This window comes from Thunnus maccoyii, chromosome 5 (genome assembly GCF_910596095.1).
Source record: "Thunnus maccoyii chromosome 5, fThuMac1.1, whole genome shotgun sequence".
In the NCBI taxonomy this organism is placed as follows: Eukaryota; Metazoa; Chordata; class Actinopteri; order Scombriformes; family Scombridae; genus Thunnus; species Thunnus maccoyii.
The window spans coordinates 9,061,569-9,087,668 of record NC_056537.1 but is presented as its reverse complement, the minus strand read 5'-3'; the positions used below and the strand labels follow the sequence as shown (position 1 = coordinate 9,087,668).

The 26,100-nt window shown below is 38.6% G+C and overlaps 2 protein-coding genes across 3 annotated transcripts; one reads left to right on the top strand and one right to left on the bottom strand.

The window, feature by feature from the left end:
* Positions 1-2,825: 2,825 nt before the first annotated feature.
* snx1a (sorting nexin 1a) lies at positions 2,826-14,483 on the bottom strand. 2 transcript variants are annotated; one of them, XM_042410893.1, is made up of 16 exons: positions 14,392-14,483; positions 14,147-14,285; positions 11,271-12,198; positions 10,442-10,578; positions 10,109-10,184; positions 9,798-9,841; positions 9,336-9,477; positions 9,175-9,253; positions 8,902-8,977; positions 8,498-8,611; positions 7,213-7,306; positions 5,660-5,865; positions 4,994-5,137; positions 4,790-4,870; positions 4,630-4,701; positions 2,826-3,820 (listed from the first exon to the last, which is right to left on the bottom strand). In XM_042410893.1, exons 2-16 carry the CDS (start codon positions 14,276-14,278, stop codon positions 3,770-3,772), a joined length of 2,376 nt encoding a protein of 791 aa, XP_042266827.1. In that variant the 5' UTR covers positions 14,279-14,285; positions 14,392-14,483; the 3' UTR covers positions 2,826-3,769. The 2 variants fall into 2 exon arrangements, with proteins under 2 accessions (XP_042266827.1, XP_042266828.1); XM_042410894.1 differs by lacking the exon at positions 14,392-14,483 and having other exon boundaries at positions 14,131-14,150.
* Positions 14,484-14,692: 209 nt separating this feature from the next.
* Positions 14,693-25,677, top strand: sv2 (synaptic vesicle glycoprotein 2). Its single transcript, XM_042410896.1, has 13 exons — positions 14,693-14,789; positions 16,776-16,874; positions 17,582-17,743; positions 18,520-18,682; positions 19,024-19,145; positions 20,018-20,181; positions 20,275-20,355; positions 20,677-20,775; positions 20,987-21,075; positions 21,416-21,543; positions 23,024-23,119; positions 24,280-24,439; positions 25,315-25,677. The coding sequence occupies exons 1-13, from the start codon at positions 14,696-14,698 to the stop codon at positions 25,496-25,498; spliced, it is 1,641 nt and encodes a 546-aa protein (XP_042266830.1). The 5' UTR covers positions 14,693-14,695; the 3' UTR covers positions 25,499-25,677.
* The last annotated feature ends 423 nt before the right edge of the window (positions 25,678-26,100 follow it).

The following is a 26,100-nucleotide window of genomic DNA, read 5'->3' as shown; positions in this document are numbered from 1 at the left end:
TATATTTTAGAGAGCATGATATGTGCTGGCTGTGTTTATGAGAAGTGGTTGTTATTTATTGATACCTACATTATTCTGTAATATGTTGAAACCATTAACTGCCTGAACTGTTGCAAAAACCTTTGTAGTTTTTTTTTTTTGTCATGTTAAGAGTGAGCAAAGACTGTGTTTTGTTTTGTCCGACTGCCAAAGTGAAGCTGAAGCAAGTAGCCAAGCAGTCATGGGATGATGTCATGTGTTGTTTGGGTGCCTCATGTGCAAAGAGGCTCTCATAGTTTCTACACGGCTTCATACTACAGTTTCTTAGTCCCTCGGCCAGGCCAGTCCATCCTCACAGTTTGCCTTCTTAGTTTGAGCCGGTCTTGTTAAGTTTAGCTGGTTGGAGCAACATTGTGGCGTTGAAGTGTAGTGTCATCATGTGTAGCGGTTCACTGGTTCACCGCTGCTTCTGTTTTCACAGCTGTGTGCAAACCAGGTGCATCGCTGCACACATGAAAAGGTGTCTGGATGTCTGTAACTCTGAATCATATTGTAAATAGTTTTTAATAAATGGTAAAGCAAAGCTGGTACTGAAGCTGTCTGTGAGGAGTTAAGAGTGCTCTGGTGAATGAATAAGAAAAGTTCATTTGAGGACGTTTACAGTTGAATATAGTTAACGACCTGAATAACATTAATGTGTCTTGTGAGGTTACAATCATGCATCAAATTAAATGAGATGTCTGTTACCCTCGTAATAAAGCCCATACCAGCACTTCAACACGAAAGTGAAAGTTTTTCATTCCTCTAGGGGGAGAGAAGTGAAGCAATTCAATTTTGTTGTTCTTTCCTGACCAACAGCGGATTTTTGAGGCAGACACTGATATTTTTAATTTTGTTTTTTCTTTTTAAGGATCCCTTAAATTTGGCTGTTAAGGAATTGTGACCCATAAATGATGGTTTTCTGTTTTACAGCTGAAAAATAAATGTCAGTGGTCTTTGGTGGAAAAACTATGCCCAGTTTCTAAATTACTTTGGACATGTCATTGGCATTTCTGTACTGCAATTTCTCTTTTCAGCTTATAGACGGAAGTGCTGTATATTCTGATACTGATAAATCTAATAAGCTAATATCAGCAGATATAATTGGACTATAATTTTACATGTTCAGGTCTTAATGAGTTTTATCTATGACCTTGTGGACCAGTGGAGACTGTAAAAACAGTACCAGCTGTGTAGTCCTGCGAGTCCAGGGATCCCCAGCAAAAAGGGGAATCACTTATTTTCATTATAATTCAATCCATAAGTAACACAATAACAATATGTATGACTATGTGGGTCATGGGTTTCATACACTTTCCGTAACAAAACATCTAAAAGCAAAACTCTTAACAGATGTGGTACCCTGGTCTAATTTGTGTCAGTTCAGGGGTCCTTGATGTGAAAAAGTTTGAGAACCACTGATCTAGTGTATATACACAGAACCGTGTGTTTCAATTAGGACTAAAGATATCAATGTTACCTGGTTTTGGAATGAACATGATACACATCAGCAATATTTACAGTTTCCAGAAATAAAGAGACTTGAGTCTGATGTTCTTACTGAAATTTCCAAGTGTAAACAGTGCAACTTTAATTGATTTATTTTTAAAAGAAATTTTCTATGACACAGTGCACGTTGCTGACATTGCTCTGCACGTTGACAAGTGATGACAAGCGGTATGAAGCTGAACCATCCACAGTTTTCATTCAGCACTGTCTGACAGCATTCATTTCCTCTTAGATGAAAACTAGCATTTGTCTATTTGTCAAAAGAAAAAACAAAAAGCTTGTGCAAAGAAATGTCCGCAAGTGATGCAATAATGACAAATGATACGGTGTAGCGTAATCGCTGCACGGTGTGCAAATGTGAAATTAAAGCTGTAATCAAAAGATGGCAGCTCGGCCACGGGTTTGTTACTGTTTGATCGTCAAACTGCAGACTGAGGCATCAGGGAAGCATTTCGGTTCACTATGACATCAGCATGTTTAGTATTTGACATTAATCTCGTCTCTATGAGTCAACATCATCGCTCCTGTCCTGGTGCTTTCTGGACTCCGTTTTAAAAAAGGACCATTCCAGTGTTTTAGCATGTTGTTGCCCATTTACTAGAAATCACACACAGTATCATGTAGTGCTGAAATGATTAGTCAGTCAACAGAAAATCTATCACCAACTATTTTGACAACCGATTAATTGTTTAAGTTATTTATTAAACAAAAATGCGAAACATTCTGTTTCCAGCTTCTCAAATGTGAGGATTTGCTGCTTTTCAATGTTTTATATGATTTTAAATTGAATATCTTTTGGACTGCTAGTTGGACAAAACCCACAATCTGATGTCACTGTGGGAAATCACGAATGGCAATCATTATTTTCTGACATTTTATACATGATTAATCGTCAGTTACAGCCCAAATATTACTGTCAACCACATTTCAAAGCAGGACTCAGAATCCCAACTTCCAGACAGCCACTGGTTTCCAGTTATTTCACTACAGTACACCACACTGCTTGTAGAGACCTGCAGTTTGCTTGAGACGGCAAATTTAAGTAGTAAACATGTCAGGATTTACTGTATTTTGCTCAGGGTTAGTCACTGTTGCTTGGTAATGGCTTAAAAAGCCCTTACTTGACTGATTTGAGAAGTCTGAGCTGCATTACCACACAAATAGTCTCGTATGACATTAACGGTGATGGGTGCACATCTCAAGCAAGTTTCAAGTCTCTGGAAGTTGAGGCTGCCTGCAAGATAAACACATTCAAAAAGCTTTGGAAAGAACGCAACAACAACAACAAAAAAAAAGAATTTGTAGTAAAAGGCAAAATGATGTGAAAACACCTGTATGGTTCTTAAACTCAAGCCTAACACTCTCGTCATTATGGCTGCTGTGGAAGTAACTGTTAACAAGCCTCAACTGTGTACAACTTTCTCCCAAACTGGATTATATTTGCTGCCCGAAGATAAAACACTACTCGGATTCAAAAGGCACAGACATGTGTAGTTACAAGAGTTAAGTTTGCACAATGATTGAAATCATACCTAAAACATTAAACCCACAAGCTTGACCTACAATGCAACCCTTGACCACAGCTGTAGACTGCTAATCTAATGCCTCTCTTAACCCTGCAACCCCCCCAACCCCTCAGCATCAATAGTACTTTAAATCTGAAAGAAAAAAAAAAACAAAAAACAACAAAACATGGCTGGTACTTAAGTACTTAATCCACCTGGTGGAAGTGCTCGTAATTCTTACTTTAACTGTTTTATCCCTTTGAGTCATTAAAAAGAAGAAACAGAGTGAGAGTGTTGGCCACTTTCTTCATCTGGGTCCCCAGAAATATATGATGAGAGAGCAGCCGCACTGTAAACAATTAACCACTGCTGATGTGAAGGAGCTCCTGATCACATGTCGGAGAAAATCCTGAGAACAACGGACTCGTTTCCTTTCCCTTCTCTAGTGGAAATTAATGGAAATCATTCATCTACACTTTACGCTTTTTCGTGTGTCCATATCTTTGTATATGCAAACTCTTTTCATCTATTAAGAAAATATTTGTGGAAGGTTAAATGAAAATATACAATTATTAATACAATAGAATACAGAGCTATATGTTAAAGGTGATTAAAAAAACAGGTTGATTGTATCTCCCTTTACAATGCACGCATTTTTCCTTGGTTTAAAGGCAAGAGGTAAAGTGTATAAGAAAAAGGCAGCCTGTTTTGTCGTCCAGAAGGCTGGTGCTCGAGGATTAGGCGATTGCTTTTGCTTCTGGTAAGAAAGCCTCCCAGTACTTTATCAGCTGGAGAAGGAAGAGACGACATTTGTCAGGTTCATTATTTAACAAGAGCTGGTCAACATTTAGGATTTACAACTGATGCCTTGTCTAAGAATTTAAAAGGTATCTTTCCTAGTTCTGGATTAACTAGTCAGTAGAAACTTGAATTAACAATTTTGCTGATTCATTATTTACACTCATAAACCTGTCTTCAATAACCATTTAATGTATTTTCATTCTGTAATAAACTCTCTACATAGCAGTTGTCATTGTTAGTGGCAGAGTCCACCATTCATTCACAAGAGATTCACAGGAAACGATGCGTGTATATAATCCAGTGTTACTGTTTTAAAAATGTCTCTAACTGAAAACAGCCTCTCAGTTAACTGTTCACATGAGAGCTATATTAAGTTACTACCAATCTAATTCTGACCAAGTAGCTGATCAAAGAGGGTTTGCTGTCCCCAGAATTCTGGGAACCATTTTAAAACTGCACGAGCTGTTACCGCCAGTAACCCTGGGCGTTGTTTCTTTTCCTAAAATATTCCCCTTAAAAAAACTGTTCACAGGAATATCGCAGGTCATTATGCGTCTGAATGTAATTTCATTCTTTTCATTGTCATAATTCAAAGTTTTACCTTATTCTACTATTGCAATCATGAATGTTTAAGATCATCAGCTAAATGCTCACAACAAATTCAGACATGTTGCATGTAGTTGCAAAACCTTTCTCAATATCACAACTATTTGTAAATGAACACAGACTGGTTTGACAAGAAGATTATTGATTATGGATATATTAAATATTCCTGTTTCACTAAACAGACACTCACCTGTTGCTGCGACTGAAGCTGAGACTCCAGGTACTGGATGATCTGCCTTTTGAAATTCTTAGCTTTTTCTTTCTGTTAGAGAGAAAAAAGAAAAAAAATTAATCACTATTGACAGACGTTTTCAGCCGTCTGGTGACGGATGTAAATGCAGCATCGGTACCTCAAAGCGGACGACTTCCTTGCGCACGGTGGCAGAAACTCTTTCAAAGTCTCTCTCGTACTGTGTCACCTTGGCCTCCCACTGTTAACAAGAAGGGAACATATAATCTCCCATGTTCAAACAATCTTGAATCTTGAAAAGACCACATCAAACTCCAGCCTTGTCTTGTTATTTGGACCGTGTTGATTTTGGCGTGTGTTTTACCTCGGCGATCTCCTCTTTGGCCAGCTGCAGTTTATCTGGCTTGTTGGCCCACAGCAGTTTGGCCTCAACCTCCCTCTTCTTCTGCAACATGGCCTGCGCATCCTGCCAACGCTGCCACGCCTTCATCCGGTGATCAAACGACCCCTGCAGGTCACAAACACACAGAACCGTTTCATGTTTATATTTAGAGGATTTACTGTACATGAGCTATTTATTCAAGGTCCCTATTATAATTAAACCAGACTCACTAAAGGCGACCTTCAGCTTTTGAATATATTGTGTCAGCGAAGTCTGAAAGACTGTACAATTAAATACTAAATTAATCATTTAATCCATTAATCTGCCTTTCCTTCTCGCTGCATTCTTGAATTACTCACTTTAGTGGCATCATATTTTGTTACTAAACTTTCTGTTCTTTATTTTCTCATGAGGATTAAACACAACTACTTGGACTGGAAGGCTGATTTAACCTGACAGTTTACCATTTTAACTCCCAGAGACAGATATAAAGAACAGTGAACCAAAGCACCATGAAGGTAGGCCTCAACCTTTGTAAAATATAAATGCTCATGTTCTACATTTTGTGGGAGTTTTATTTCATCTGTCCTTCACTACACAGGATCATTTATGATGTCCAGGAATTAGATTAACATAAATTCTCAGTACCCTCACGGCGCCGAGCAAGCGTATAAAATCCGCGATGAGTTCAGCGAAGCGGAAGGTGTCGTTTGCTGCCTGGTCCTGGTGTAACTGCTCCATCTTGTCCTCTACCTCTGCCAGCTGGGAGAGGGCGCGGGACAGAGCGGTGTTGTCCTCTGCGCTGCCCAGCATGGCCGTGCTTTTGGCAAAGCTCGCTGTGTTCAACGACAGCTCTGGAGGGGAAAAGACAGGCAAATGTTAATGCAACCGCAAGCCTTTTTTTTCTACCGTTTTACTACCAAAAACATGAAATATAGAAGGGGTGATCTGCAACAACTTTCTGGGCGTGGTTTTGTGAAATACTGTTCTGACTGTGGAGCATACATGTCACGACTTGTCCTCAGAGTACATACTTTACAGGTGTTTAGGGAGGTAGAGACATACCACAAGGTTTAAAGATACCCTGTCTGTCATAGGTTGTCATTTGTGTTTTGATTGGTGCAAACTGTCAAGAAGGCGGGTCAAATATGAGCCAGTCAGAGGGCAGACGCTAGAGGGAGAGAAGAGGAAGGAGAGGGGGAGCTGTGTGCAGCTGATAACAGAACTCCTCTTGTTGAGAGCATGAAGGGTAATTTCTGTCTGCGTTTATTTGTTCACCTAAATGAACTGAAACCAGTTGTGACATACTAACAAATTGGGAATCCTTTCATCAAAGGAGACTTATTGTTGTCTGTACAGCTGCAGCAACTAGTGGATTAATTGTTTAGCTGATCGACAGAAAATTAAATCGCTAAGTATTTTGGTTATTGATTAATTGTAGTAAGTCATTATTTGAGAAAATATGTCCAATTTATCTGATTCCAGCTTCTTAAATGTGAATATTTTCTGGTTTCTTTAGTCGTCTATGATAGTAAACTAAACCTTTGGGTTGTGGATGGTTGGTCAGGATAAAACAGAACATTTGAGTTTGCATCTTGGGCTTAAGAGAACAGTGATCGACATATTTCACCATTTTCTGACATTTCATAGACCAAACAAACTAATCAATCAGTCAAGAAACTAATCAACAGATTAAATCAATAATGAAAATCATCGTTTGTGGCCCATATTATCTGGAATGTGCAGAGTTTCAAAATGGAATATACATGAATATACAGCAGTTCAAATATCCTGCCAAGAGCAGATGCTGAATCTTTTTAAGGTGAATTTCTAACAGATACCTGCTGCCTTCTGAAGGCTGTAAAGAATCACCAGAGTAAAGGAAAGGTCACAGTATAAGATGCTACTGTAGCTTATCTTTATTCTGTCTCACCGGCATTAAAGCCATTATCATAATAAAACTTTTATTTTTCAGCTGGTTGAAGAATGTAGAATAAAAATAAAGAGCTTTAAAAAAGCATCAAGCTAGTCTGAGTAATATCTCCTGTCAAAATGTATTTGGATACATTGATTCCTACAGATATTGTTTTCATACTGGTTTCTGACTGCATGTTGTGGTGCTCTTCTCATAATGTGACCGATAGGTAATCATGTTAGGAAGCAACAGGAAGTGAAGCTCTTCATAGTTGGACACGGCTAACCTTTTCTGTGGACGACCAGGGATTCGACCAGCGCGTGGAGCTTCCTGAACTGCTGGTCTGCAGACTCCACCTCCTGCAGCTTCTCCTCAAACCACTGCAGCAAAACAAACTGTTAGTACAACTGCAACAACAAGGCCCCAACGTGTTTACAATAACACTGATTCTACATATTGATTTCTAAACTTGGCTTCAGTATTTCTGTCGATATCAGGTGCACTGAGGAGGACTGAGCTCTTATGACATTATGACCAAGATTAACTGGATTAAACTGGATAAAATGTATAAGTTATTGTAAAATTATTTCATACTTGTTTGGTTTGTAAGGTGAAATAATTCCCTAAAAAGCAAATTAGCCCTAGAAGTGTCAGTGTGTTAATTGTATTACTTTTTCAGACTTTCTACATGTATATAGAAACATCAACATGTATACTGTGTAGTTTAAGACATTTCTTTTGCATTTATTCAGCTGAAATATATTTTTTACTTTTATTTAAGGAACTTCTCAGTTCAGTGCATGCATGTATGTGTTATTATTCATACATTTACTGATGGTAATTTCACTCAGTGCTCAGTCACTTTGTATACACCAACTTTTTGACAAACAGGTTCTTTAATCAGTTCACCATTTTGTATCAACATGACTGCCTCACCCTGGGTGTTTAATGAACTATGGCGCCATCCACTAAATATACAGTTTGCCAAATGTTAGCGTGCACCACAGCAAACAAAACAATCACTGGACACACACTAAGTGCCCATCTGTGCTTTCATCTATCAGGGCCGTTCAGAATAAATAGTCGTAACACAAGAACACAAATAAAAGTGATCTCGCCCAGTGAAAATTCTTCAAATTAATCATGAAAAACAACAAAAAAAAATGTACAGCTCTGTTCTGACTAATGTCAAGCTTCTCCGGAAAAGAAGTACCTGATATGTACTGTGCTGTTCAGTCCTGCAGCCTGAATGTGTCATCAGTCTTTCGCTGGAAGCTTATACTCATGTTCTAAATACCGAAACTTTCTGCTCTTTTTTTTAATGCATTCTTTTGCCTTTATTCAACAGTTGACAGTGGAGAAGCAGACAGGAAACAAGGGGGAGAGTGAGAGGGGTGTGTGACATGCAACAAAGGTCCCCAGGCGCGTTCGACTCGGGAATGTTGCGGTTTTGCTGCTTTTGAGAAAAATTGGTAGATTTCCTCATCACAGAAACCATCTGCTGCATCAGATTTTCTCGGAAATGAAAACTGTTGAGAGCAGCAGGAGTTTGTGTTTACAGCTGAACTCACCACGTCTGATTCATTCATCTTGATGGTCATTTTACTGACAGCATCTGTTGCTTTGTTGATCATTTTCAGGAAGCCGGCGCCACTCAGAGCCTGGGTGCTCACTGCTCTAGGCAACTGAAGACACACACACACACACACACACACACACACACACACACACACACACACACACACACACACACACATATCACAGCTGTAACACAGTCACTGGCAGACTGTGCTTTTAAAATATAGTAAAACTTCAAATATAAAAAACAACTGAATAAAAGTAAAGAGCAAAAATGTGCTGAAGTTGTGCGCCTGAAGTATTCATGGTCTAAATGTGCAGGATTTCAGTGATTCAGACAGAAAACTAAATAAATGTTTGTCTCCTAAAAGGCATTAAAGCATCAATTTTGTCCTACTTCGTCTCTCTCCAGGAACTCTCTGACATCAGGATCTTGAAGAAGTGATGGGTGAGTCACCACCCTCTGGAGATACCTGTTAAAATGGGAAAATGGGTGTAAAAAACTTCTTTCCTCCACTGATTACAACTTCATATCATAATAACTTTACCCTTGTTTGCTAGATATTAGATGGACATGAATGTTTTTGTCCAAACTAAAGGCAACCTATGATTGTTGCACCTGAATTGTCATGATGCAGCTTTAATTTCCTTCCTTTTCTAACACTCTTACCTCTCCAAAGCACCTCTTCTTCGCTCAACAAAGTCTGTAGAAGAGGAATCTTCCTTTCCCACCTTCACTTTTGTCATACCTGTGACAAGACCACATGCATTTTCACAACTGATGAGGATTAAACTTCTAGTTACAGCAACAGTTGAAGCAATTCAGCCTACCCAGGATGCTCTTCTCTGGTGGCGGAGGCACGATGAATCCGTTTGGGCCATGTTTTTCAGAAAGTTTCTCATAGAGGCCGAGGAAGTCACTGAAACGTCGCTTCACTGTGAAGGTCTTGTTGCGAAACATGGGCAGTGAGGTCTGAAACAGTGGTCACACAGTTCCTCATCAAATCTCCCTTAAAGCCTTGTGTTGAAACATAGATATTAGTGTATTTGATGTACTTTACAGTATACTATTTGGTGAATCACTACTATAAAATGTCACATAATTCTGATATAACTTCTGTTTGCTTTACGAGAACAGTACCATGGGTGTTTCTCCTACAAAACACTGACCAGCATTTCCTCTATTGACACATTGTTACCACATATCTGATGAGTAACTGAACTAAGTTCCTCTGGATAAAAGATGGACAACGTTAGATCCGGTTAAACGCTCTATCACTGACAGGGTTTTACCTGTGTGGCTACTTTGTAGGCCATGTAGGCGTTCATCCCGTCCCCTGAAACATAAGAAAGGCATTCAATGAGTAGAGGCAGAAAAAACAGGCACAAATATGATACAAATATTGAGGGACTTGTGGATTTACTTTATGGTCCTGTTTATATCACTTTTCTCTCCTTCGTTGCTTTGTCTTTTTCAGAAGTTTGAAATAATCAAATGAAGGACTCATGTACCTCAGAATAACCTTTGTCTTATTGCAATGGACAGAAAAAAACCCAGATAAACATTACATTACTTAATCAAAACAGAATTAAATAAACCTCACCTATTTTTTCAGGGTTAGTGACAGAGACAAAGATATCAAATTTGTCTTCCTGCTCTTCTTCTTCCTCTTCTTCCAACTGTAACAAATATTAAACAGAGAGTGAAACATTGATCTTCCAGTCACCAAGCACTTCTATTTTACAGTTGACTTCCTACTCTGGTAGGATGTCAAACTGCCTCAAAAGTGAATACAAAACAACCTTTTATTCCCGACTTCTCAGAACGCTGTTATATTTTTAAATAAATTAACCGGTGCAGAAATAACAAACAGAACAGTCATTACTTTGTTGCAGTTATACAGGGAATTTCACTCTGGGGTTAGACATGCATGTACCTCGTCCAGGGCAGCAGCCTGAGGCTTGACCAGGCTGGCAGCTGCTGACAGAGAGGGAGCGGATGCAGACGGTTTGGCAGCCGCATCCTTCTTTCTCTCATTCCGCGGACTGTCGAGAGAAAGCTCCACTGTGGCTTCTGTGGGAAAAGAAAAGACACAAATAAAATTACAGTTCAGCCAGATGAACATGGCTTTACTTTTGTTGGAAATTATATCCTCTATTGTTTGGAACAAATTGGAGCATCCTTGCTGGTCAAGTGTTGATCAGTCTTTCGTATAATATCGGTGGATGATGATGATCTTTGGTGGGACAAGAATGGCTGGATGTAAAACTGGTTTTATGTTATGTTGTCACTGAAGTTTTTTGTGAGCTTGTGTGTGGGGTTTAACTGTATGTTTTATGCATTTTCTTATGCTTTTTGTTCATGTCTGAGTATGTTTTGTTTTGTATTTGACGGCAAGACAACACTTGACAACAATAAAGCTGAAGCAGGGGTTTAAAATGCTGATCTTGTAATCGTAACATCTAACGAGGGCAAAAATACCAGAACTGTAAAAGAACATAAAGCAATGCCTCAATAAGACAATCTGAGTCATTTAGATAAGATAAATTAGAGCAGATTATCTTATAACTTCTAACATTTTTGATTTTTGAAACAGGATTGAACCCCGCATTTTCATCCTAGGCCATTGTAGTTGTTGGTGCACGTATGTTAAGTCATGTTAACTCGATGTTCACTTGAGAAAGTTTCATAAAAGCTTTGTAAAAAGCTAGTAGGTGAACTTTGGAATATATGACCACAGATAAATCCTGTCAATAAATCCCCACCTGCAAATATATCCGTGTCTTCTTCAGAGTGGACTCCATTAGCCTTGGAGTTGACACTGCTGGGTGCCGTGACGATGGCTTCCTCAGTGAAGATATCAGCAGGCTCTGCCTGGTTACTCTCTTGCAGAGGCCCACTTATGCTGCTACCAGCGCTAACAGCAGCCTCGGTTGTGACAGATTTGTCTGTCTGCTCTTTACTGATGGTTTTCTTTGTGGTGGCACCCAGCGGCTCACTGAACAGATCCTCGTCAGGTTCACCGAAGAGGCTTTTCTGTGGTTGCTTGGCAGATGTAGTCTGCAGTGGTTCTGCAAACAAGTCGCTTCCGTCATCTTCAAACAGGTCTGACCTGGTGCTGGGCTTTTTGGCCTCAGCGGGTGGAGGATCACTAAGAAGGTCAACGAAAGGGTCAAGAATTTTGTCACTGCCAGGTGGTTGTTGTAAAAGGTTTTCAGACAAATCGCTGCTGATGTCGATAATCGGAGCAGTGAAAGTTTCTTTTACTTCCTGTTGAGCGTCACCAGGGGGATCTGTGACACTGCTTGTCACTTCACTTTTATCTGTTTCTACTCCGACAGTAACATCTGCAGACACTACTTCCTCTCGCAGCGCTTCAGTTTCACTTCCCAATATGTCAACAAATTCATCTGAGGGTTCATCTAGAGGGATTTCAGTTGAGTCTTTTGCTGCATCTGCAGCAGCACTTACAGCTACAATTGTGTCATCAGGAGTCATCAGGTTGTTTGTTAGGTCGACAAAATCATCCGAGAGCTCGCTGACAACTTCACTGGCTGGTTTGGTTTCTGTTTGGCTGCTGATGGGTTCAATTAATGGGTCATTCATGATATCGCTGGGAGGATTCATTAAAACATCACTGGGCTGAGTAGCAGATGGTAGTGTGGGATCCATTTCGGTCAGTGGAGCGTTGGTCTGTAGATAGGGAAGAAAAGATATTATGTTTTGAACAACATACTGCTGAAACTAACAGTTATCCATCTGTTCATTCTTTTCCAGATTCAGAATATAGTGAAAAATGCCCCATCACAATTTCACTGAGCCCAACCATCACCTTGGACATGTTGGTTGGAAGTTGGTTTAGGTGAAGTAATCAATTACTCACCACCCATAGCCTAATATGCCAGACAAAAAAAGTACGCTTTGGGCATTTAAAAAAAACAAAAAAACCAAGACTTAAAACGACTAATCCACTATCAAAATAGTTGGCGATTAATTTCCTGTTGATCGATTAATCGTTGCAGCTCTGCTCTTGTATGTATTTTCACTAAAATATTGCTTAACACATCACTTCTACAAAATAAATCAACTTAAACCACCATCAACCACATAACTATTTTAAAGGGTCTTTAATGGATTGTACCAAATATTCAAAGGTTTTAATAGCTGTTAGGACAATGAAACAGGTATAAACATATTGAAATAGTTTTCAGGATTATCTGCAGTAGATAAGTGGGGAATAAGGCTGCCGGTTCAGATTTATTACTGAACAGCTTGATGTTTGCTTACTCATTTGTATGGTACTGTTCAACTTGATTCTGAGAAAAACAGTATTTTTTGTCATTCCAAGCTACTGGGTGTGTGTAGCTGATAATAAAAATATTCCTTTAAAATCAAAAAGTAAGTATGTTGTAACTTAAGAAAAGCAATGACAGGTTTTGGGCATACACTTTGGGCGTATGTTTTATCAAGGTGAGTAATACTACATAAAGTGTTTCTTGACACAGCGCGACAGTGTTTAATCAAATGTCAAATGCACAGTTAAAAGGCCAGATTGATCTATAATAAACTGATTAACACAGCTCTTTTCTGTTGGAAGCCACTCGGAATCCACATGTGACCTCTACCTGGTACATTTCCAAACATTACTTCAGCTACAGGCAGTTAAATGTAAAATCCACAACTGCTGAGTAATGTTTTCCATGCAGCAGTGAATGCAGCGCTCAAAAAAAAAAAAAAAAAAAAAAAAGAGTCAAAGACAGCAACTTTCCTATCTGTCCTCTGAACTTTGACTGTAGGAAAACATCCGGGTTCTGACCATGTGACCACAGCTGACTCACATGACAGCAGGCTTCCCGAGCCAGCTTTTTAATCCTCATTCAAAAACAGCCTGAATTTGAACCACTGATACACCTAAAGTAATACAATCCCCTTTATGGTAATGTCAACTTTTACAGTCAAAGCACACAGACATAATCCCCTGCAGATTGCTATGATTAGACTCCTTCTTGCTGCATGCCTGGCCTAAAAATCTGCACATCCAGAATGCTGCTGAGGAGGAGGATACCTTCAGATTTAGGACGACGGTGCAATTTCAACCTGAGACTATTCAACTCTATGAAAATACCAAATATATTTTGCACAATCATCATCCTTCTACTATAAACCAAATAGAAAGCGCGTTACATTAATTTCTGGTTTCCCAATCGGGATCTGATGAAAAAAAATCACAGCTAGGCAGTTCTCCATACTGCAACTTTTTAAGGACGAAAATCAATAATACAAATGATGTTTGCAGCCGTGTCAAGGACCACCAAAAGCTGCTAAAAGCTAACGTTAGTCGTAAGTAGGACAGATTTTCTGCATCAAAACAAGTACACTGCATTGATAATTTAAGTTAAAGTAAATGCTGCAATTCAAACATTATCTGACATGACAGTTGGCAAAGTCGACACTATTTACTTAACGTTATTCCTACGTTAAAAACAGCTAAATGTTCCTCTCAAAACTTTTGCTCATTAGCTTTCTTCGCTGACGTTAGCTGACTGTGTAAGTTAGCCGTTAATGTCAGTTAATGTCAGTTAGCCATATCCGCGGCGGCTAAACTCGCGTGAAATGACCGTTAACCTCATTCAGACGTTACCGCGCTCATGAAGAGGTCGTCCCCGTCGTCTTCATCACTGTCTCGGCCTCCTCCGACGTCTTCAGCGTCCAGAACATCTTGGTCCTCCGAGTCGGGGAACGGAGGAGGACTGCGCTCCGAACTGGTCGCCATCTTCAATCTAGTTTTTTAGAAAACACAAGGGGAGGTAACGTCAACCAACGGCTGCCCTCTCTGCTCTCCGCTCGGACGGACGCGTCTGCTTTTATTTAGCTGCTTGCGTTCACCTCTCGGCTGCTCATGTGACGATAAAGCACGGCTGTGTTTCTGGCTCAGTGTCTTGTAAGTAAACCACACTGCCTGGCTGACTGGGAGGACGCTGTGGACGTGCGAACGGCCGCTGTCTTCTTTCCACTTCCTGGTCCTCCTTCTTGACAGGTTAGCTTAGCAGCGAGCTCGGCAGTCATGGGACAGACGCGGCGGTTGCAACAGTAACATGGACCTGCACAGGACAAGGGTGCAGTTGAGTAGTTAAAGTGCCTACACGGTGCCCATATTAGACACATCCGACTGTATTTTTTTTGGAGGGGGATGTCTCGTCACGCGCATACCGGAGACACGGAGGCGCGAGAGCCGCTTCTCACCGGAGACTACCTGCAGCCAGACGAGCTCGACTCAGATGAAGGTGAAGTTTTGCCACTCCATCACTTCACTGTGCATTAACTGAGGTTTAACTCGTGTTTTATTTACTGCTCAGACACACAGAGAGCTGCAATCTGGTCAGGTGTCCAACAGTCAGGTGTCCACATGAACACTGAAACGTGTTTTTCTTGCTGTAATTATTCCTCCTGTTCATACTGGCCATTAGAAGATCCCTTCATAATGCACTTAGAAAAAAAAAGTGTCTTTAACTCTCATCCTACCAATATATTTAACATACAGGGACTACAGACTGAAAAAACTACTGTGAAAAACAACCAAAACATCATTAGTTATGCAATTAATGTCATCTGAAAAAACTGATTATTATTACTGTAGGAAGGTTACAGTTAACTTGCAATTGTGCAAAACAAAAATAGATACATTTCTTTAATACAAATTGCAGTTTTCACCCCAAGTATAATCTTTCCACAAAGCCTTCTGCATTTAAATGCATTTTTGTACAAAATAATTGTGTGGATTTTGGCCTCCATCACTTACATTGAAAGAGCATTTGAAGGGGATCTTTTAATAGATAGTATGAACAGGAGGAATGATTACAGTGAGGAAAACCTCTTCCACTGTTCATATGGACACCTAATCACATATGCACAGTAGCAAAATGTTACCAGGTACATTTACTTTAGTATTTCCATTTTCTGCTACTTTATACTTCTACTCCACTACATTTCAGAAGCAAATATTGCACTTTTTACTCCACTATATTTATTTCACAGCTGCAGTTACTAGTTACTTTTCAGATTAATATTTTAACATAAAACATATGCCAGTCAGTTTTGTTATATGCATTGTTATAGTTTAGACTATTTAACAGTATAAGGTGTTAATTAGCTCAACCTTGACAACATAAAAATGTTGCTTACATGTACACATCAATTAATCAGTTTTAATATTAAAATAATATATACACATGTATGATGAATATAACACTCTAAAATGGGCCATTTTGCATAATTAGTATTTTTATTTTTGATACTTTAAGCGCATTTTGGTCACAATACTTATGTACTTTTACTTAAGTAGGCTTTTGAATGCAGGACTTTTACCTGTTATGAAGTATTTTTTTCATTGTAGTATTGCTACTTTTACTTAAGTAAAGGATCTGAGTACTTCTTCCACCACTGGGTATGCAGCATATTTTATCCAGGCAAGCACATCTCAAGGTCTTATTTTCAGGCTATCAGAAACATGTATTTACATTCTAGCTCCCCTCAAGTACAGCACACACTAATAGAATAGAGCCATCAATTATTTTCTCAACTAATCATTATGTTTCTATAAAATGTCAGAAAGATACATCAAAGATAATCAGCATGTTATTATGCACGGCAAAGCAGCAAATCATCCTATTTTAGAAAATGGGACTAGTGACATTTTGGCATTTTTCGACTCTTATGATTAATCAATGATCAAAATAGTTGTTAATTTTCTCCTCAGCTAATCATCTAATCAATTAATAGTCTTAATTGTTTCAGCTCAGACACTATAGATAGTAACTTTATTATATTTTGTACCAAGGAAACAGAAACCAACCAGTCCTCCTAAACTAGAATACTTCTTGGCCCTTATTTTCTAATTTTCCAATTTAATTTGTGGTAATTTGATGAAACACAAGTTAATTTAGTCATTCATTTTTAGTTTGTGACTGCTTATTATTTTCTCGATTCATCTTTTGATCATTTAGACTATGACTAGTTTTTTCTGACTAACAGTCCAATATTCAGTTTAATGTCATATATGACAAAGAGAAACAGCAAATCTTCACGTTTGAGAAGCTGGAACCAGAAAATGTGCTTGAAAAATTACTGATACAATGATACTATTATCAAAATAGTAGCCGATTAATTCATTTGATTAATCAATTCATCGACTAATTGCTGCTCACTGCTCTTATTGTGTCTTGAGCTTCCATTTCACGTCACCTCTTTATGTGTGTTTGGCTGTTTTCTAGGTGAAATAATTTTCGACAGGAGCGCCTCAAACATCACACATGATGCTGATGGAAGTTCACAAAGAAGATTAACATTTGAGGAAGCAGTAGAGGAAGCAGGTAAATCAGAGTTTTATGATATCATAGTTACTGTTGGCTGTTATTTATGTCCTGCTATTAAATGTCAGAAGTGAAATAATGCCTCTCTGTGTTTTCATTGTCTGAAGGATTGTAAACTTTACAGCGATACAGCCAACAATCACAATGTTAGGTGACATTTTCAAAATGTCATTCACCTACATTATCATGAATGATTCAAGCTATGTTTCTACCAAATTAGATTTGACAGTATCTTTAAAACTTGTATATCTTGACATGTTTTGTTCAGGATTTTAAATTTTAAAAAAAAAGAAATAATAGAAATAATATGCTACCTTATGTGATTAAATGGTGAACAGACTGCATTTATATAGCACTTTTCTAGCCTTGTTAAAGTGCTTTGTAATACACACCAACATTCACACACACACTCACACACTGATGGCAGAGGCTACCATACAAGGTGCCAACCTGCTCATCAGGAGCGATACAGTGCTTCCTATCCAAAGCGCCCCACAGTGATTCTGTGCTCACTCATTCAAACACACACTTACATGCCATCGGCCATCAACACACAGCCATCAGGAGGAATTTGGGGTTCACTATCTCAGGAGGGAGAGCGAGCTGTCTGCTGACCATATTGAGCGAAGCAGCAAGACATTACTGTCGAGACAGACAGTTGATTCTTTAAAGGATAACTCGTCTCTTTGTTCTGTGTCTGCTTACAGGTTTTGGTTTGTTCCACTGGCTGCTGCTGCTGGTGTGCGGCTGGGCCAATGCCAGCGACGCCATCGAGATTCTCTGTGTGTCTTTTCTCCTGCCAACGGCCCGCTGTGATCTGCTGCTGAGCTCCTCAGACATGGGCCTGCTGACTGCCAGTATTTTCCTCGGTGAATCACGCACAGTCATTTAATAATTCTCGTATTTAAGCAAGTAAATAAAATACCTGTGGATAAAACATTCAGAGCAACACCACGTCCCCAGAGAACAGTAATATCTCTGTCAAACCTCCATATCTTGAATGAGTCACAACACATATAAATTAATTTGTCTCAGTGGGATACTAACACTTAACATGATGGTGCAGTGTAGAGAGATTAACAGTTTAATTGTCAGTATAATAAAGGATTGCACAATGAAATGCAGTTGTAGCTCCCTCCACACTACACACAGAGAAAATGTAATAACAAATATTAAAATATTTAAACTGGGAAAAGGTAAAAACTATTTTATATTTACAAGGAATATACAGTTGTATATATACATATAAATAGTATATATACACACAAAGTAATTTTTTACAATATGTGAAAAATCATTGTATTATGCAAGTTATGCTGCAAAAAAAGCTTGAGGTATTAGTGGGAGTGAGGGTATTGTGAATGTAGTGGTATGGTCTATATGAAGACCAAAAATAACAGAATAGTTCAAAGTAAATTTCACAGATTCAGCAAAAAACAAACAAAAAAAAAACTAAATAAACAATTAATGGTCTGAAATTAGCAAACCCACTCTGAAAACCAACCAAAACTAAACAGAAAGTAATTTATACAGTAATTAAAAAACATTAAAAACCCCAATTTTACTGTCAGTGTCTATCTAATATAATCTAATCTTAAAAGCAAATGTGACTTTACTCATAGTCTTGTTGTTTCCTGTTTTCCAGGAATGATGGTGGGCGGCTACATGTGGGGATACTTGGCTGACCAGAGGGGGCGCCGCAAGGTCCTAGTCGTGTCCCTGACAGTGAACGGACTGTTCGGAGGTCTGTCCAGTATGGCTCCCTGGTTCTGGCTCTTCCTGTTGCTGCGGTTCATTAGCGGCGTCGGGTGAGGATGTGATTTGCTTAATTTTGCATTTTTATGTTTACATGGTCGTCATTTAGTTGACACCCACACACTGAATGAAGTCAGTATCATTACTTAGAGATGCTATACTGTAACCAACAGGTATTTAGAACAGGTTTTTATCTCTTCAACACCTGTATGGTCTTAATAAGTAATAGATAAATAAAATTACAAAAACAAGCAAATTCAAAGTTCTGGTCTTGTAACTTTTAAAAATTTGCCAGAACACAGTGCTAAAATGAATCCGTTTGGTCCAATTCAACAAGATTTCTTCTTATAAGAAAACAGTTGAGAGATAAAAACTGTTTTGTTTCCCTCTGTAGGGTCGGCGGATCGATTCCTGTTATCTTCTCGTACTTCTCAGAGTTTATGCCCCGCCTGAGGAGAGGTGCGATGATCAGCGCTCTGGCCACCTTCTGGATGGCAGGAAACATCGTGGCTGCAGGTGGGAACAAACATGAATATGTGATCACGAGTTCCCCACTACATAATGATCCATGTGTCTGTACAAAATGTCATGTCTATGCCATACAGAAGTAAAGTGTCAGCCTCTGTTCCACTTTTCTATCTTTCTCATGCAGGGTCTCTTTCATTCATTGTTCTAAAAAACTGAAATATGATACAGGGGTTTCTGGACAGATTCTGAGATACAGTATAACAGTTAGAGATCGATGAATAGGCAATTCTGCAAGCGTCAAATAACATTTCCCCTGAATTTTAGCTGAAGATGTTCTGTCAAGCTCTCATTTTTTCCAATATAATTGAATTTAATACAGCTTTTTAATCCCTTTGAGGACAATTGTATTATGCAGCCACTCAGATCAACAGATACACAAAACAGCTGATAGGAAAGAAAGAAAAAATGATGTAAATCACAAAGCTAAAAACAATGAAATGCTCTAATCTTAAAAAAAACAACTACATGTGGATTTGTTTAACAAATACATTCATAAATAATTATAAAAGCATTTAATAAGTGTTGCAGATTCCACGTGTGCTAAATAAAAGCAAACAAAATTCCCCCAAATATCTTTAAAAACAAAGACATTTTGAGAAATTCTTGTTGATACAAAGGAACATATGTGTCTGTCTCTTATTTTCATTGTTCCAGCCAAAAAATGCGAAATCATCTGGTGAATTACAAGTTTGATCAGCTGCTTCTTTCCTCAAAGCAAAAAGGCATAAACTCATACATGAAGGGATAAAAAATAACTATCTCGGCAGGGGTTATTAAAATAAGAAAAAGTACATATTCTGAAATGGATCGTTTGAAGCACTGTGTGTTTAGTGAGTGAATGTTTGTGTTTTTGTCTGCAGGTCTGGCCTGGTTGGTGATTCCCAGAACCTGGGCACATTTCTCACTGGGACGACTGGACTTCCAGAGCTGGAGAGTGTTTGTGGTGCTGTGCTCTGTCCCCAGCATCACCTCAGCCCTCCTCTTCAAGCTGCTCATGCCTGAAAGCCCCAAGTTCCTCATGGAGGTATTTTAACATCAGCTGAGTGCTCATGTCGCTTTCTCTTATGAGCTGTCTTTGATATATATTGTATATATGTTTGTGATATATCTTTGCCAGGCGGGCCGGGAGAAAGAGGCGATCCATGTCTTCCGCTTGATGTTTGCGCTGAACATGTGGAGGAAAGGAAAAACTCTCCCGGTATGAACTAAATCCTGTTTCTATATGCCATCACATATCATTAGCACTGTTAGGTTTACAAATTTAATGTGTTTAGCTTAATTACTAATACTGAAACATAGAAATGGTGTACAAATATACAACAACAGAGATGTAAATGACACATCCTCAACTATAAAAAAAATCCTACAAACCAAAAAAATTGATATGAACTGAAGACACAACTGACATCATGGCCAAAAAAAATGTAAATGAATTTACAAAAATATTATATACAATATTGCTTCTATAATAACCTGCGATACTGTAAGTGTAATGACTCATTTTTGAACTCTTTCACAGGAATTTGGTTTGTGTACCAGCTCCAAGCAAAGAGGGAAACAGGATGAGACAAAAACTTGGAGCTCACATAAAGGGCGACTTGGCAGTATTGTTAAAAAGGTATCGTCACACATCCAGACAAATCATGACTCATCATCACATCTCAGACACTGAAATCAGCACATTTTTGGCATTTATTTGCTCAAAAAATGACTAAAGCAATTGATCAATTATCAAAATAGTCAACTCACTTATCTATTAATCAACTAATTGTTGCAGCTCTACTTTTTATGTCACTGTAACTCTGAATCATTTCTGCTCTGTCTTGCAGGGTTTGGTGCCTATTAAACAGATATTTGATGGTTCACTCAAATCCAGGAGCATCGTTCTGCTCATCATCTTCTACTGCATCTCTTTTGGGTGAGAAACCACATCTGTCCGTCTACATTCAGTCAGGAGCGTCTCTCTGTAGTGACACTGGAGCTCTTCTTTTCCTTTCTGTTATGCAGCCAGTGCGGATGGTGTCAAGCTTGGAAAAATACAAGTTGGAGGCTTAAATTTATCACTTGTGTTTTAACACTGCTGATGTGATAAATCTACACCGGGCAGCTCTGCAGCTTTAAATGGCAGCGAGAAATAATCATTGGAAATATTTTATCACGTATATAATGTCAACCAGACATCATGTAACTTAACTACATGTAAGTGTAACTTACTACTGTGTGTGTGTGTGTGCGCGCGCGTGCGTGTGTGTGTGTAGTTACTACGGGCTGTGGATGTGGTTCCCAGAGCTCTTTGCGAGAATGGAGGACGGCGGCTCGCCCTGTGCCAATGTGTCCCGTCCGCCTTCACTCAGCGACCAAAACTGCTACCCAGTCAAGACAGCAGGTGTGTATCTGAGATGACGAAGATTTTATGCAAATCTTTATTAGCGTCAGCTTTCTACCGCTCAGCATGCACCGCAAATTTAGAGCTCGTCTTTTGAAGAGAAGCTGGAAAATTAGTCTAAAAGTAAGGTGCAGTTTGAGGTTAAGTTAAAATAAATTATTGCTAAATCATCTTTACCAGGCTACAGTTGTACTACAATTGTGTGTATTGTTACTTTGTCATTCTTTAAAATAACCTTTAATAATGTAAGTTATAGTAGTGTTAAACTTGCAGTACGGAACTTTTATATATAAATGAATGTCCTTGCAAACAAGTTCACACAATGCTGATGAAGCTTATCACCACCAGATAAATCTCTCTGTATTTCACAGTAAACATGTCCTGCGCTGGCTGTTTGGTTGTTAATCATAGGGCTCTTCTAGACTTTCCAAATGTTAAAGAACCTAATGGATGAAATTCTGATTGTGAAACGAGTCATTTCGCGGGGGTTGTGTGACGCATAAAAAATAATTTATCCACTGTTTTGCAGCTGCAACAGTAGGTTACAGCCAGTGATGTACTGGCATGCTGGGGCAAATCCCAGTTGGCCGGTGAACCGTCAAAACATATCCATTTTCACCGGCCCTCTCTGTGTGCCGTCATTCAGGGTGTGCATGAGAGCATTCTGCATGCCTGTGTCAGGTAATCATAGCTGAACCTTTACTCTCACTGCCAGCAGGGGGAGACAAAAGTCCTGTACTCCAGCTTTAAAGTAGATAGTGTAAATATATTTTAGAGGAGTTTTTTTAAAACAAATACTGTACAGTGGAGTAGGGCTGCAACTAGCAATTACTTTAATTATCGATTAATCGTTTTGTTTATAAAATGTCTAAAAATAATGAAAAAATGCCCGTTTTAGTTTCTTAGAGCCCAAGGTGTCGTCTTCAAATGTCTTGTTTTGTCCAATCAACAGCCCAAAACAAAGATATTCAGTTTACTGTCATGTACATGTGACACATAAAAGCTGCATATTGTCACATTTTAGAGGCTGCAACTGGCAATTTTTGGCATTGACCTTAAAAAAATGACTAAAACAATAGTTTGATTGTCAAAATAGTTGCAGATTGATTTGCTGTTGATTGATTAATAGACTAATCATTGCAGCTCTACAGTGGAGCATAAAGGAAGTGAAGAGACAACAAAACAATGAACCAAGGCAAATTTAAGCGGTGACGTCCTATAAAAAGATATTTATTTTTATTCTTTTCGATCATTTGTTTGCCTCAGTAAATGTTATTTTTCCAGCTGTTAGAGGAACTGCTTTGATATCTCACTTTTTTAATTCAGCTCTGACCCCAAAAGGCAAAGAGCACCAGCTCAGACACAACCTGAACATTTATATTTGAGTATATTGTGATTCTTCAGTGTGACGTTTGCATGTCCTCCATGTGTTTTCTTCATACGGTCCTCACTCACCTTCATGTATCTTTCCTCCTGACAGTGTACATGGAGGGCTTCATCATCGCTGCATCAAATCTCCCGGGCAACATCTTCACTATTCTCATGATGGACGGCATCGGAGGAAAGGCTCTGCTGTGTGAGTCTTAGGTTTATCAAATTGTGTTTCTCACTGGTTTAATTTACTGTGTTCCTCCCCAGGATCAATATTAACTATGATTTTATGTCACTTACATTTAAAATATTTGATCATGTATTTCTAATCCACACTGTGCTACCTTTGTTTTTATGTCTAATAATAGTAATACAAAAAGTTCTTTGAATGTTTATCTGCTTTATTGGGAGGTAAAATACTTGCTAAAGGGAATCTCAGTTGTTTTGTTTAGGAAGTTCATTTTCTCCATCTGGTCACATCTTTCTGTGACTCCTGTAATTAACAGAATATTAAATAATCTGTGATTGATGACAAATATCAAGATGCTTCTCCATTTTCACAGAAGACACATGTGCTAACGCTTCCTGTTATGTTTCATACTGATTTTAAAATTCTACTGATCATTTTTAAAGTGTCCAATAGCCTCGCTCTACATCGTATCCAGGGTTTGTTTGTTTATTTATTTATTTATTTATTTATTTATTGCCTCCCTGCTGTATGTGTCTGGTCATCGCTGAGATCAGTGGATGTGGCTCAGCTGGATTTTCCTTTTTCTCTGCCAGTGGCCAACAGTTGCATCTTTAGCATCTTTTTAATATCCACTTAAAACATTGTTTTATAAGGAAGCGCTTATGAATTTAAAAAATATTTTATCATCCCACTCTTGTTATTTTATATTTATAGATATATACACACTCACGCAGTGTTTTAGGAACTCTGTTTTTATTTGCATTTGGGTTTTTCTTTCTTTTTCTGTTAAGCATTTTGTAACTTTGTTAGGAGAAGTGCTCTATAAATAAAGTTTATTATTATTATTATTTATTATGTAAACCAGCTAACTTGATCAGAACCTAACCAGAAATATGTTTGTGAGGAGGAACTACAGTAAAAAATATTCTAATGATTATAATTTTATTTGTCTGAATTTTTAGCATCATTTATATCAATGAGTCATCCAATCACCTGCGTTCTGTCAGTAAGCAGAACATCGCTGCATGACTGTCATCTAACTTCACCATTAATCACATGCAGCTGATAACCGACCGCTGACTAATCAATAAATGCTTCAATCCTGCACTTAAGAATTGTTAAACTCACTGTCTGACCTTAAATCTCATCTCTCACCTCTTGGTTTGTGTCTCCAGCCTGCAGCCTGCTGGTGTCCAGTCTCAGTGTCTTCCTCATCTACGTGGTCCAGACTAAAGCCCAGAGTCTCGCCCTCTCCTGCGTGTTCAGCGGCGTGTCGGTGATCGCCTGGAACGCCCTGGACGTGGTGGGAACGGAGCTCTACCCGACCCAGCTACGGTAACTCGTCTCAAAACTCAACCACGGATTAAACAGAGTGGTTCAGGTTTGGCCATTAATCTGCATTCTTATTTTATAATAGCTCGCAAGGAGTCCCACAATAAATCTGAGTGGTCACATGATCATAAAAGGGATAAGAAAGATTTTTCTTCTAATATTTGCTATTTTCCCTGTGAAATACTGAATATTATAATATATATATATTAATATTATAATGTCTTCAGGCCTCTAAAAATCCTTCAAATGAAACAATCCAAGAAGGACAAATCAGTCTGTTGAACTTATAAGTCATTTTTAAGCAGGCAAAGACTGTGAATAACTGGTTACAACATAGAAATATTGGGAACCATTTTTATTTATTTGTTTGTTTAATTTTTAGTTTAGGATCTTTCTTAACTTGTGTAAATCGTCTGAGTATCTTGAAAAGCGCTCTATAATTAAAATAGAAATTCAGTCACATGTTCTCAAGCTTTCAGCCATGTTTTTTGGTATTTGTACTGAGCTCTAATTAAATAATATTTCTTGAATCTTGCATTTTTAAGTTAGTGCTTATGTCTGTGTAGCAGATCAAGACATCACACATCATTTTCCTTCCTTTAGAATGAGCCATTTACTGCTTTATGTGTTTGTACAGCATGAAAAACAAGACAAAAAACATTGCAGATAAGACACACTCCACAGTGATTGGTGCAAACATAAAGTAGGCAGAGACAAGTCAAATGTTTACAGTAGTGTTTTTTTGCATAAAAACAAATAGTAAACTGTTAACTTTCAAAAATTCTCAAAATAAATCAGCAGGACTCTTCATAGTTAACATATTAAATGAGGTCTTTTTTCAATAAATAACCTGCGGTTTGTTTCTTTCTTTCTTTCAGGTCCTCTGCTCTCGGTTTCTTCACAGGAGTGGGCCGAGTGGCGGCGATCATGGGTAACGTAGTGTTTGGAAACTTGGTGGACACAAACTGCGCCGTGCCAGTTCTGCTGGTGTCGGCTCTGCTGCTGACTGGAGGACTCGTAGCTCTCCTCCTTCCACAAACCAGACAGACAGAGCTCACCTGATCACTCGCGTTATTATACATGAATAAATGATTCGCACACGTCCTCCTAACGTCCTCACGGAAGCAGACCGGAGGATCACTGAATCGTATATATATATATATCTGCTGTTCCTGCTTGTAGAGGATATTTGACTCCTGTGCCTTCTGTCATCTCTCTGTGCCTTTTTATGGTGCCAACAACAACACAAAAAAAAAAGTCAAAGGACAGCAGGCTCTGTCCAGCTCCAGGAATTATTATTCAGGAAAAGTGAGTAAGAATAGAAAGAAAGGCAGTCGTATTGTATGATGTGAGCTCATGAGAATTAAAATCCTTAACAGAAGAGAGTACGAACCGTCAAGAACACCTTTAAAAAGTTTGTCAGTCTTTAAGTTCTCCAAAAAAAAACTCTGATTCTCTTATTTTTAAGTGTCGAACACACAAAAATGTCCTTGAACTTTACTCTCACCTTGACCTTAAAAGGCTGTTTGATGCCTTTTAATGTGTCATGTCTTATTATCCATTTACTCAGGCTCAGTGTTTTTCGTGTTGTGCTGTTAGAGGCAGTAAAGCTATGTATGAAAACACATGCTGCACATTCCAAAAACCTTCTGCTATACAATCAT

Excerpts from the sequence above, each read along its gene's own strand:
- snx1a (XM_042410893.1), bottom strand. The coding sequence starts at position 14,278 with ATGGCGACCAGTTCGGAGCGCAGTCCTCCTCCGTTCCCCGACTCGGAG. Across the intron at positions 10,579-11,270 it reads AGACACGGATATATTTGCAG|AAGCCACAGTGGAGCTTTCT; the intron begins GTGGGGATTTAT and ends CTTTTCCCACAG. Across the intron at positions 5,138-5,659 it reads GCTTGCTCGGCGCCGTGAGG|GGGTCGTTTGATCACCGGAT; the intron begins GTACTGAGAATT and ends TGTGACCTGCAG.
- sv2 (XM_042410896.1), top strand. The coding sequence starts at position 14,696 with ATGTCTCGTCACGCGCATACCGGAGACACGGAGGCGCGAGAGCCGCTT. Across the intron at positions 20,182-20,274 it reads GCCCCAAGTTCCTCATGGAG|GCGGGCCGGGAGAAAGAGGC; the intron begins GTATTTTAACAT and ends TATCTTTGCCAG. Across the intron at positions 21,544-23,023 it reads CTACCCAGTCAAGACAGCAG|TGTACATGGAGGGCTTCATC; the intron begins GTGTGTATCTGA and ends TCCTCCTGACAG.